The sequence below is a fragment of the Halyomorpha halys genome, unplaced genomic scaffold (assembly GCF_000696795.3).
Source record: "Halyomorpha halys isolate HHAL.00 unplaced genomic scaffold, Hhal_1.1 Scaffold155.1, whole genome shotgun sequence".
NCBI lineage: Eukaryota > Metazoa > Arthropoda > Insecta > Hemiptera > Pentatomidae > Halyomorpha > Halyomorpha halys.
The window spans coordinates 820,531-834,852 of NW_027115270.1; the positions used below are offsets into that span (position 1 = coordinate 820,531).

At 29.2% G+C, this 14,322-nt stretch overlaps 1 protein-coding gene across 2 annotated transcripts in view; it reads left to right on the top strand.

The window, feature by feature from the left end:
• The window catches only part of LOC106678690 (uncharacterized), a 350,298-nt gene that overhangs the window by 313,103 nt on the left and 22,873 nt on the right, over window positions 1-14,322 (top strand). For both annotated transcript variants that reach the window (XM_067052345.1, XM_014417394.2), the window contains exons 4-13: window positions 7,421-7,589; window positions 8,566-8,679; window positions 8,764-9,015; window positions 9,197-9,316; window positions 9,768-9,907; window positions 10,032-10,263; window positions 11,363-11,440; window positions 12,375-12,479; window positions 12,973-13,102; window positions 13,738-13,868. In XM_067052345.1, the coding sequence (XP_066908446.1) occupies window positions 7,421-7,589; window positions 8,566-8,679; window positions 8,764-9,015; window positions 9,197-9,316; window positions 9,768-9,907; window positions 10,032-10,263; window positions 11,363-11,440; window positions 12,375-12,479; window positions 12,973-13,102; window positions 13,738-13,868 (1,471 nt within the window). The remainder of the gene's footprint in view (window positions 1-7,420; window positions 7,590-8,565; window positions 8,680-8,763; window positions 9,016-9,196; window positions 9,317-9,767; window positions 9,908-10,031; window positions 10,264-11,362; window positions 11,441-12,374; window positions 12,480-12,972; window positions 13,103-13,737; window positions 13,869-14,322) is intronic.

Sequence of the window (14,322 nt, forward strand, 5' to 3'; positions counted from 1 at the left end):
ATATATATATATAAAATAAATACTGGTCGACGAAAAGTTGATCCACTCTGATAGGTTAGAGGAAGATATTTTGCTTGTCGGGGTGTGTAGGGCCCAGCTCTGTAGTTATATACACCGCTGCAATGGCCCAAGGTTGGTGTAGTGATTTATCCCTAGTCGAAATATCCATAAGCCAAGATGGCCACACTGGTACTTATTGAGGCTAGAGGGGTCTAATTGTTTTTATGAATTATGCGAGCCGATTAATTAGCAACAATTCATATAGCACTCTGAGGCCAGAAACTCAGAAAAGGTCTGGTTTCGGACTTTAATGTTAATTAACACACTCAAAATGTCAATAAATAATAGCAAATGAACGCATACAGGACTGGTTACACACGGTCATGGCCATTAATTAGCCGGAACTAATTTAAAAAGGAAGATTGTCTGCTAGTAGCTAGGCAACATATTAATTATAACACACAAATATAAATACATATTTTTCTTCTAAAATAACTAAATTCCAATTAAAATAATATAAATAAAAATAGATGTAACTTATAGTTATTTATTTATTACAGTAACTTATAGTTATACACTATCTACAATAAAACACAATTTAATTATAAAATTCGGCGATAACAGTTGTATTAGTATTAACCTATGTTAATATAACTTATTCTACTTAATACTAATTCTGCAATACCATAGTAACCAATATAATACTGATTGTTTTTTGTCCAACTTTTTTTTTTTTTTAATCATTTATTTATTGTTATTTACAACTGTATACACATATATACAACAAGTAAATTTGCTGTAGGTGACATAGTGACATGATACAAACATGTGGAGAATCTACCCATTGATATAACTCCAATAACATTTCTAGAGGAGAAGATCCCAAGGCCATCTTCTTTTCAGACGCCTAGGAGGATTATTAGGTAATGAAAGAGAAGCTAGGGTAGATACAAGTGGATTTGGGTGGTTGGGAAGTTTTCCATGGAAGGAATGGTATCTGGTTTTGGCCAAACCGACAACATATGGGACATTGAGGTCATGATGGATGGCTTGATTTGTGACAAAGAAAGGCGCATTAAAGATTTTAGGAAGGATTTTGGACTGTAAAGATTGGATTCGGGAGGAATTTAATGATTTAGTGGAGTCCCAAAGCTCAACTCCGTATGTCCAGATAGGCTTTATAATAGTCATGTAGATCAGTCTTTTGTAATGGATTGGCAATTTAGATCGTTTGTTTAGTAAATGTTGTAATAGTCGAAATCAACGTGGAGTTTCCTGTCTTTTCAGTCTTGTATGAGGATTCCACCATTCTGCAAGGGTGGTGATGTGGGATTGGAGGGTTTGGAGGGTTTAGGAACAATGTAAGGATCATTGTTCACTGACAATATTGTCCAATTTAAACCACAGATTGAAAATATTCCGTCTTAAGAGGGATTCCTCAGTAGTTTTTATAACATCAATGTAAGCAGTAAACGTTTTGATTAATAAGAATAATGTGCTTACATTTCCTTCGAATTACTTATAGAATCAAAGTTCTTCGGTTATCAGGAACGTCAAATTTTAAAACCTTTTTTACTCTTTATGAAGGCAAGCTCTTCCACTAATAAAAGTAATTATGTATTTTTTTTTAACTTTATAGCATTTTACATCTTATTCAAAAGACAAGTGCATATTTCTTCTTCGAAATTCTCAATTACGGTCGCAATCGCATTTCAAAAGCTGCTACTTCAATTCCGAACTAATAAAATCTTGCCTAATTCTTTTACTTTGAGTGGATCTTTATTAAATGTCAAAGCACCACTTTTCGAAGCCCTTGAAATAGAAAAGGTTCATTTAATTTTTAAATATTTCTTTAAAAAATAAATGTTTTATTTATTTATCTTTATTTTATCGTATAATAAATAAAGATACCTTTTCTCTTTCATTTGCCTAAATAACTAGTTTTAATCTAAATAAAATAACTTTTTTAAGGAGGGAAAACTCAATATAAAGCAAATACAATATTCCCAGGGAATTGTTTTAATATCAGAATATTTTTATATTCTAATATTAAAATATTGTTTGAATGTTTTAATACCTAATTTTAATTGTTCATAAGTTTTAATATCACAATGTTTTTAAGTTCTAATATTTTAATGCTTTTTAAGTTTTAATACCCTAATATTTAATATTTTTATGTTTTGATTTACAGCTGTTTAAATTTGTTAAGTTTTAATATCCTTATGTTAAATGTTTTGAAATCCTGTGACTCGCGTGCAGTGGTTTTGCCGACCTCTGGCCTAGCATTCCCTATGTTAATCGTGGAATTAATCACGTTTAAACTTTAATTATTTGCTTCTTGAACTGCATAATAAAGCTTACATGATTGCCATTTTGGATTACTGAAAGTATTTAAGTATTAATTGTTGTTATGTTTTTTAATGTGGTTTTAAATACTTCTGTTACCCATATTTCTTCAATATAATTTTGTTAAGAGTATGTACTATAAGTCTCCAACGCATTAAGCTTATTAAATCGAACATAGCAACGTAAAATTAGTAAAAAGCAATAAATAATTCAATTTGTCTCTGATGATAATATCGCAGGTGAATGGCCACGCTCTTAAAGCGAATTTCGGAAAAATGGGTCAATCGGGTCGATAAAGTTAGAAGTATGGTGGTTAATACGAATTGGTCACGCCAGCCTTCCATGTGACTGTGATCTCTTCCGGACTAGCATCTTCTAGCAAGTGCCTCCTATCCATTACGAAAGGTTTTTTGAAACGAAGTTCTACCCGGACATATAACAAGGGTTATATTAACATTTGAAAATTCCTCTTTTTTATCGAAATTTTGATTAAAAATGGGCTATATATTGGATATAACTTCGATGTTACTAAAATCATGGCCCGAAAAATAAGTGTACTTAAGTACTTAAAGAATTTATAGTCCCATCTTTTCTGTCCCAAGCTTGAGAACATTTGATGTTAAACCTCTAATAATTAAAATTAATAAAATTTTTCAAATGAAATTCGGTTTTATCTGGACATATGGCGTTGAGCTTTGGGTCTCCACTAAACCATATCTCGTATCCAACCTTTACAGTATAAAATCCTTAATTCTACTTACTTTGTCAAAAATCAAGTCATCCATCAGGACCTCAATGTTCCATATGTTTCCAATAAGCCCAGTAACAGATACCAATCCTTTCATGATAAACTTCCCAACCACCCAAACCAACTCGTTTCTAGCCTGGTGGCTTCTCCTTCAATCCCCGTGGCGTCTGAGAAGATGTCCCCGAGATCTTCTCTAGTAACGTTATTGGTTTCTATCAATGGGCAGATTCTCCACATGTTTGTGTCATGTCATTTTATACCTAATATCAAATTTACTAGTCTTATATAATTTTATACAGTTGCAAATAAAAATAAATACATTATTAAAAAATAAAAAGAAGAAGTCCTGTTTTATTATTGTTTTCTTTAATTGCTTTACGTATGCTACGTTCACATTTTGCTGTACAGATATTTTTAAATGAAGTTTCTTTACCGACGTTCTCCAAATCATGAAAAAAAATAATAATAATATCAGAGTAAATTGATTTTGTGACGTGAGGGTGAGGGATGAAACGGAAATGGTCGGGAAGGGTAGGGAAAGGTTGGTCAATTATAGCAGAACAATTTTAATATTAAATAGGAGAGAAGGAGGTTACATTAGCTCAATAATTCCGGCAGTATCGGCCCAATTGAGTAAGCTCCTTAAAGCTTCCACTCTCCTATTACAACGTAAAAAAAAATAAATCTCTTGTAAAATTGACTTAGGTAATGGTTGTTTTATTATTGTTATTATTATGGACCTAATATTTTCTATCTAAGCTATAAGAGGGGACTGTTAAAGCTCCTCTTTGCAATGAGCTATAATTCAAAATTATATTTTGACGCTAGGAAGTGGATAAGATGGAATAATAACCAGATTTTGAACATTTTAATTAAAATATTTTGAAAACTAAAAATCGTTGTTGCTTACTGCAAGCACTTATGTAATTAAACTGAGGGTTATCCAGTGATGTGGAGGTTATAATTTTAAAGTAAATAACCCCAAATCCTCTAGTTTCTAACCTGGCTTCTCCTTCAATACCTGATAAACTTCCTTGGCGTCTGAAAAGAAGATGGCCCCGAGATCTTCTCCTCTAGTAACGTAATTGGAGTTCTATCAATGGGTGGATTCTCAACATGTTATTGTATATCCAATAGCAATTTCACTTGTTGTACATAATGTTCTGCAGTTGTAATTAACAATAAATAAAAAAAAAATTAATAACAAGCCATATCTGAATGGTAAATGTTGGTGAGATATAATCAATTTTCAAACTATCAAGGGTAATCGAGATATTACAGAATATTATTAGAAGTGTAGAGAATCTAATACTTTGTTTTTTGAGAGAAAATTATTCAGTATTTGAATATTAAACCGTTTGGAGCCCATTTCAGTTTTTGGGTTGATTTTACTTTTTTTACTATGTTTCTCTAAAATTATTATGAAGTTCAATTTTTTTTTTATTCCAAAAATGATCGAATGGTGGTCGGTGGACCGAGGCCTTAAACTGTATTTCCAACGTCAGTATACATTTTTGTTTTAAATTATATCAACCCCTGTCATGTAAGTCCCAGAATTCCAAAACTTCAGTCCGTCCGGAACAATGTTGAGAATGTCGCTGACGCGAAACCTTTTATGAAAATGTGGAGGAGAGTGCTTCTCAAAGTATTTCTATCTTTCCAGTGTTTAACTCAGGCATTTTAACCGTATTTTGGAAATTAACAATTCGATTTTTGAAAAATATATTTTCTCTAAAAAATCAAAAAATTTCTTTTGTTTATAATATTTTCATTACTAAGATAAATCATACATCTTATCGTTTTGCATTATTAGTAACCATCGTCCATTTAAAATATGGTAAAATTCTAAACGAACAGTGTTTTAGAATATAAAAGCCCTATAATAATAATAAAAATAGTAAAGTTATTCTTGAATATTCCATTTAAGTATCATCAGATTCAAAATATTCCAGGCGAGTAGATTTATAAAACATTCATGGAACTTATTAATATTCCACACCGACAACGTAGCGACATCATTAAAAATAATCTTAAAAATTACCAGAGTCGTTAGTTAAAAAAAAGGCATTAAATCATTGTTATATCTTTCAAACTAATTGCAGGTTTGTTCTTTAATTCTCCTGTCTGAATGAGGCAAGGCATTTGAATTAAGTTAATACTGTTGTTACTGAACGTAGTGTGCATGGAAAAACATTTTTTTTAAACAATTATGATAAAAAATTTCCTTCCGGCCTAACACTATTTATTTTCTTATAATGTTTCGGTCATTCCGCCCCTTCTCAAGGATCTTATATATAATATCACAGCTAACATATTTAAGGCTATCCTGCCTTCTAATTCTATTCATTGCATCAGGAATTAAAAATAGAGACAATAGAGGATGACATAAAAAAAAAAAAAAAAAAAGTTCATGAAGTTCCACTCCCAGTTACCTACAGTTAAAGGAGCAGTGACCTACAACTTGGGAAACCCAACCACAATCCGAAGACTGAAGCCCAGGTTGCTGCAGGACATCCTATTATAAATTCTATATTTATCAGTTCTGTTATTGCCTCTGTAAAATTTTATTTTATCTTAATTTTTTTTCTCTTCATCATTTTCTTAAATTCACTTTCTTTTTTTTCCCAATAGAAGGCAATTATTCATTTTGTTAAATCCAGAAATGTAATTGTTTTTGTTATTAACTTTACTTTTATCTTTTATTAATAATCGTTATTTTAATCTATTTATTTATTTTTTTATTTATAACATTGTATATGGTTAGAATATACACTCCCCCCCCCATAATCAGTTGTTAAAAAAAATGTACCTCTTACATTGATCATGTAAGGCCTAAACCCCTAGGTTTATTGATAAATAATAAAATAATATCATATTATTCGACTATGGAGGGGTCACTGCAGTGATATTAAATAATTCAATCATAACCCATGTAATAATAACTAGTAACTATGATTTTGTTATCCTGATTTTTGTATTGTTTATTCAGTATTGCACTGGCTTTAAAAACATAGCTATAGGAGTTTAAAATAGAGAAGATTCTATCTTGTTGACTGTGAATTGAAAATATTATCGAACTCTGTTTTCATTTCCATCTGCTATGTTAGACACTAGGTTTCTCCTTTATTTTTTAAATATGAAAAGTTTCTATCTCAGCTAAACTATTGAATGACTATATACCATATAGCTCTAGAACTAACATTTTTTCGAACAATGACGAAATATGCCTAAGGTCGTAATTTCTCCTATGTTAAAAAGATTACTTGATTATCGGATTAAATAATGAACTAAATTGAAGATTATATTACAAGTTTAGTATATTACAATGGTTTCTATAAAACGTTTGTGCTGCATATTTGATTCATATTTTAATTCTTAATTTCATCCCATACGTTCATGTATAAAAACATATCTTGAAAGTCAATAAGCTTTCTGTACGAACCCAGTTTTAAGTTTGCTTAGAGAAATTCCAAACTAAGATTCACAAGAAATGAATTTAAGTAAATTAAATGTTTTTTATAACCATTAGAAAAGTGGATATTCATACAACGTTAAACTAAAATCGAACTGGTGGTAACTTTTTTTATTTCTTAGAGATCGATCTAAAGAAAACACTGTATCTACTCATTACCACTTTGCAAACATATAATTTAAAAACTCTAAAACTTCATTCAGGCTATTCTGCCCAAGTCAAAACATTTATATCTAATTAGTTAATTATCCATTTAAAAAACAGTCAAAAATTATTTCTCTGCAAACACTATTAATAAACTTTTATCACAACCATTGTTGACATGGTGCTTACTAAACTTTTAAAATAACAATTGTAGTTATCGTGTACAAAATCTTTGTATATAGATGTCAATATTTGAGGAAAATATGATCAGAAAATTTCATGAATTAAGTTTTCTCTTGACCATTAGAATTGAATAAATAAATGAAAAATAAAATTCTAAACCAGGAAATAGAATCCACGAATATAACCAACTATTTCAGAAGTTCATGTTGCTGCTCCGAAAGTATAATGGCGCAACTGTAAAATTTTGTGGAATTAACTTTTTACGGTTGGCGAGCTCAAAAATAAATTTACTAGATAGTTGTAAATCGACATAATTTTAATTACAAAATATCTTCCAGGACAAATTACATATTTCGAATTACATATATTTATATTTTAGATCGTTGTATGGGTTTCGATGTTCTTACAAAATGTATTTTGTTTTTCAATGCATATTTTGGAGAACTTATATAACTAATTTAACAACTTTGCACATTTATTGGATCTGTTGTTTATGTAGCGATTAATGTTTTGTTTCTTATTGATAGGTTCGTTACCGAAGGAGGACCCAGTGATGGTAAGCTCCTTCCAGGTGACCACATACTTGAGGTTAACTCGGAAGATGTGAGCTGTGCTCCGCGAGATCATGTCATTCAACTTGTGAGAGCATCAAAGACATCGGTACAGCTTGTGGTCTGTCAACCTGTTCTTATTAATGTGAGTGATCATCCCAATGGATCAAATTTTGAATTATCAATCCTATTCTAGTTCGTGACTTAGTTATATCATCTAAAAAAATTAATCTTAAAATATATACTTACCAAACCATTTATTTCAAAGTTATCACATTTTTTTCTTTTACTTCCACACTAACGAATGTGGGTAAGGAAGTTCATGCAGGAAATTAAAAAAAATTGATGCACCCAAAATCGAAAATATTTTCTTGCATTTTACATTTACAACAATAAAAAAAAAAAAAATTAAACCTTTTTTGCAAGTGTATTTGTATAATATCCTTTTTTAAATAATAGTACATTTGTCCTTGATATGAATTGAACTTAATGTTTGTTTAAATTTTAAGTAAATGAATTACTGATTTAACTGTAACAGCCAAAATTATTTTTTTTTTTTATTGATATTTACTATATATATATTTTTTTTTTTAACTGTTAACTTATTACAAGGTACGAACTTAGTGCAGTAAAAAATCCAAAATGTTTTAAATGATGCAGTAAAAACTCAAAATGAGTTTAAAACGCCTGAATCCCGCAATAATGAGCTTTATTGTTTAATTTATAATATTAATACATGGAAAGCTTAACTAACCATATTTGAATCAAATTAAACGCTCTAAATACTCTCTACATTTTTTCTTGCTCCCGAACCATCTTCCTTTTATAGAATTAATACATTTTTTGTTCTTAAACTTTGAAATATTATTAATTATGTACTTAGCAATTAGAAAAGATGAGAAAGCCATTCTTTCTTACCTAAATACTTGGTTAATACTCAACCAAATACTTGGTAGGGTTTTTTTTTTAATTTATTTATTTATTTTATTTTTTTAGTAATATTGTGTTCTTAGATTTTGCAATTAAACTTGGAGAATAGTTTTCAATGCATCCCCTTATTCCAGATTCTTTCAACTTTTTCCTTCCTAATTATTTGATGAATATTTTTATTTATTTTTCAGTCCTTAAGGAAGTCTGCAATTTTGAGTTCAGCTAAAAAAGCCAAATTAAAATCAAATCCTTCGAGAGTTCGATTTGCCGAAGGAGTTGTTGTCAACGGCTCTCCACTTTTTCCTGTAAGTTTTTTCAATTATTTATTGGATTATTCATGATAATTTATAACTTTTTTTTCTAACAAACATCTATACATTTTTTTTCAGGGTTGTACATTGAGTGGAGGTGACTGGGGATCAGGAACAGTTCTGCCAAATGTTTTAAAAGTTTTTCTTGAAAATGGGCAAACTAAATCATTTAAATATGACAGTAACACAACGGTTGGCGATGTTTTGTCATCACTACAATCAAAACTGTGCCTGAAAGAAACAGCACATTTCGCTCTAGTTTTGGAGCAAGTTAAAACTCTTCGGAGGAATAAGCTAACTTTGTTGGACCCTAGGCACACACTGGCCAGAGTATGTAATATTTATTTTATTATACATAATATGTAGTTTTATTTACTTTAAGTGTATCTTTAATTTGGTGGTTTGCAAAAAAAAAAGAGTAATTTTAAATTTCTTTTACGTTTTCCTTATATTCTCGTAGAGCTCCTGGCTTCTATGTATAACCTTAATAATTTACTATTATTATTTTCAGGTTGCTTCCAGACCAGGAACCCATAATTTACGATGCCTTTTTAGGGTAGCATTTGTACCTAGTGATCCTTGTGATCTCGCACAAAAAGACTTATCTGCTTTCGAATATTTTTACTTACAGGTAATTATTATTTTAATAATAATTTTTAATTCGGATTCGAAAAATTCCACCATCACAATACACACATGTGAAAGTGAAAAATTATCAGTAATTGTTTTAAGTTATTCAAATAGTGTGTTTGATTTTATTTTGATAAATAATAATAATAATAAATAAATAGGCTCCCTGATTGAGCCTAAACTAAATGGTCATTATTAATTTTACATTTGTTGATGTAAAGACTGTTTCCTAAATATTATTCTATCTATTTTGCTGAAGTAGGCATTTATTAATTTTAGGAGCTGTTCATTTTAATATGTCATTTATCATAAGTAGCCTTATCCATTCTACTTACTCTCTTAAGGAAAAGTTTAAACTAAGTTCAGTATTTAAATGATGCTTGAAGTTAATTTTATAATTTTTTTCTTTTCAAATTACAAAAATGTTTACCTATTTTTAAAAATATTTTCAGTGCTGCAATGACGTAGTACAAGAAAGATATGCCCCTGAACTGAAATATGATGTGGCCCTAAGGCTTGCTGCATTACATATTCACCAGCACTGTTTGGCAAATAATATTCAGCCGTCTAAAATTACTGTTAAATCAGTAGAGTAAGTTCATTTATTGCTTTTTATTTTACTCAATTATTAGTACAAGTATTGTTTCGAATTTGGTTCATTCAAACAACATGAAGTTATTTGTTCATTATTTTTATAATTAGTTTTATATTTGCAGAAGAGATTTCGGGCTTGAAAGGTTTGTTCCAAGCTCTTTATTAGAAACTATGAAACGAAAAGAACTGCGGAAGGTTTTGACTCACCTTCTCAAGCTAAACTATACGATGACAGGGACTAGTCATAAGTGCCTCACAGCGCTTCAAGCCAAACTATATTACCTGACAATAATCAGCCAGTTACCAAGCTACGGAGCTAAATGTTTTCCAACCAACACCATGGTCACCGATTCTGTAAGTTATATATATTTTATTTTATTTGTAGATATCAGATTTCAAGTATTTTAATATTTTTATAATACATCAAATAAAAACACTCTTGAACCTCTTGTATACTGTACATTGTACACTGTAATTTAATTTTTTTTCCTGAACCTTGAATATTTATTGAAACAAAAAGTTTTATTATCTAAACTCTTTTGGATTTGAACTTTTCACTTAACTGTTGCAAATGTTGGCATTTGACTAAAATAATTTTGTTCTATCCAAAATGCAATATTATATTTATAAAATACCGATTTCTTATCTTTAGAAATATTAGTTTTCATTTTTTTTACCTTTTGAATAAGTTTTTCTACCACTATTGTTGCTGTTTCAATCTGGTTCTCAAATTTTCTTACTCTTGGAGTAATTATTGTTTATGAAACTGTGTTTATTTATCAAACACTAAATCTTTCTTTAAGACAGTTTTCATTTATTTGGCTTTTTATTCCTTCTTTCCTTTAAATTGAACTGTAATTGTTTTTAGACATACATATACATGTGTCTGTGACAAATTATTGAATTTTTCAATATATAGAAGTTCCAGTGTAAAAACAGTAAATGAATTGTCCTTTGTTTTTATCTTAAGTGGGACACTTTAGAATTATTTATCTTAGTTGTGTTTATACAATTTTACTGAATTTTGTTGAATTGAAGGGAACTCTTCATATGATTGTTGAGCTCTGAGTTGCAGATTCAATTTATAAATATATAAAATTACTAGTCTCAATTGACTGAAGTGATTTTTAGAACATCACAAAAAAATAGTGATAACTTATAAAACAACTAATAAAAGTTGTAGGATGCACACACCCCACCAGCTTTTCTTTTTATTATCTGCAATGTATTATTTTAATTTAATTTAATTTTATTTATTTAATTTTTACTTTATAATGAAAATAATTCATGTAAATGGGTCAATGATTCTTAAATTTCTTTTTTTCTTTTTGCTGTGTGATTGTAGTTCTGTACTCAATTTCTGTTAATCAAGTCAGTATTAACCTTTTAATTTTTTTTTTTTATAAATATTTAAATTGTTACTTTTATACCTCAACTGCTTTGTATTTTCCAGGACACTACGGTTGAAAATGTGATATTGGTGAGTCCGAAATTAGGAATAAGTCAGATCACTGGACTTAGGAGCAACATGGTGAGTTAAATGTATATCTTACTATATTTCAATAATTTTTAGTGAAATTATTACATATTTTTATCTACCTAACCTATTTATTCACAATTTATCTACATTTGAAACCCTCTCTAATATAAAGAAATAATTGAAATACCCAAGTAGTAAATGATTTCTTTAGAGCTAATGCAGAGTTGTAATTTCTTTTTGTGGATACTCACAATTGTGGGACTGGGGGCTGGAAAGAGTTTTTTTCCTTTTTACCGATGTGTGTTCTTCGAATAAATCATCACCTATTCCAGCTTATCAATCTTTGCAATTGCTTGATGAAAACATACCCCTTGAAATATTTGAGCATTTTGTAACAAGTGTTTTTTTTGGGGGGGGGACAGCAAAATTGAATGTATACTATGTAAAAGAAATGTTACAAAAACATAATTATTATTTTTAAAAAGATATTATTTTCCACATCGACAAGATACCCTATTAAACTCTCCTAAGATGTATCCTCCTGCACTTGCATATCAGTGCTTATAATTGACATTAATAAGTTGTTTGGACTCAATTTTTTTATTAGTAGAAAAGTAGTAACAGACTTCTAATTGGGAGATAATAGACTTCTAGAGCTCTTCTAAAAAACTGATTTAGGCCCTCACTAATTTAAAGTCCCTTCCTAATTTCAAAGTTTCCTAAAAGGATCTCTGCTCTACTATTCATAATATTGTTAGAGGCTTGTTTTTTGCTAATGTCGGTTTTCTTTTATTTATTCTTTTAAGTTTTACTTGAAGCAATATAAAGTATAAACAAATTTGAAAATAGTGTTACCTCTTGAAAAATGTCTACTATACATCAGTATAGTATACAGTACTCAATGTACATTACTAATTTATGTTAAACAATTTTCCACATTGGATAATGATTTAATAACTAACAATTTCTATGGTTTTCATTGCAGCCTATTCCAGTAGCAGATATAGAACAATTAAGTATGGTACAAATACAGAAAGAAGACCATTTGCTTTCTACTGTTGCACTTTTCTTACCTTCTTCCCACAATAAGGTAATTATCTTTCTGGATAACAATATTACTACTTGTTTATATATTATTATCTGTATACCAAAAATCTTAGCAATGAAGGTGGTTGTAATCATTCATTCCACTGTATCGTTATTTAGACATTAGACAGAAGCATGTTTTTAGACATGCTGCATAAAGTTTTTAATAAATGTGAGATTATGCAGCTAAAATTTGAAACTCATTTTATTTTAATCTTTATCACCATTAAGACAAATTTATTGTCATGTTGACTTTGTTCCTTGAAAATATCAGTAAGAAATGAGGGTGGTCAATGCCATGAATGGCTACTGTTATATATTCTAGCAGTTCACAGAAGATGAGTAATTAAAACACCTGCACAAACTATTATATAACATATATATATTTATAAATATTTTGTATTTTTCCAGTGATTTAAAGATTCCCTTAGATTATTACTACCATGGTCATTCCCTAAAATTGTTTATATATATTAATTTTTTTCTTATAATTTCAGGAGCTGAGGTTCACAGTTGAAGAAAGGGATGCAGAAGAACTAGTTTTAGTTTTACAAGGATATTATAAGCTTTTTACAACCAAGGATCTCCCTGTTCACTCAGATCCAGATGATTGGATTATTGACACAGGTGGGTTATAATTAAGAGGATTATTTTTAAATATTATAATGTATTTAATGTCGTTCACTTATAAGTATTTGAAAATTCAATCAAAATTAATTTATGAGGAGCAAAAAATTGAAGAAAAAAATTGTTAAAAGATTCTAAATCAAAGCTTCAAGTCTCTCAATTAGCAGCAAATAAGTAATCAGTCAACTTTTTGCTGATCCAAGCATCATTAGGACGAAAAAGAGAAATTTGTGAAGGAAAACCAGAGATAGCACATACATCAGTAACTAAACAATACTAGCTAATTAGGTATAGTTACTACTCTCCTAGACAGCTCAAGATATTTTACAATATTATTAATGTGGAGTATAAATACATATAAACAATAAAATATATATATAAAAAATGATCTACCTTTTTTTTTTTTTTTTAAATAATTTTCTAATTATGACAGTTTTCTCATGAATTTTGATTATATCAGCTATATACCTTTTGTATTTTTTAAATAAATAAATAATATGATGACTAATTTTGGAGAGAGAAGTTATTACAACAAATATTTATGTATTTGATACAATCAGTTGATAATTAAATAAAATATATATATATTTTTTTGAGGATTATTGAATGGGATTCTAATTCCACTAATTTTGCAGCTCCTTTGTATCATTCTCAGCACATAGTAAGGCCGGCTGTTTGGTCTTACGGACCTGAAACTGATCAAAATGAACCGAGAATGGTTAACTTCGCAATACCTCTTCATACCCTTAGCCAGTCTTCAAGACAGGTATATAAATAATGTAGCCAAATAGTATAGTATTTATAATGCTTCAATGACCTAATGTTTCATACAGTTTTAAACATTCATTTTGTGAAGTCAATTTTTTTGTTTTTTAGGAAGATTGTTGCTTTTGAAGTAATTTTAACTAGCCTGGTTTATTGTTAGTTTACTAGATTGTCACTACTTGTGTTATTAAAATATTATATTACAAAGAATACCATTTTATTTGGCCGGTGGTCTGGAAAAACTCAATAAAACTATAAAACTATTTTTTCAGAAGAGTAGTTTAAATTTTTGAAATAATAATTTTGTTTCATTATAAGTACTTTTTACAACACCATTATATATTATAATATTTCTTAGAATTTCCTTTATTGGTAGGATCCGGTTTAGAGGATTTTCAAATTTTTAGATTGCAAAACTTCAAACCGCTCTCTTAAAATCATTGAGCTACTGGATT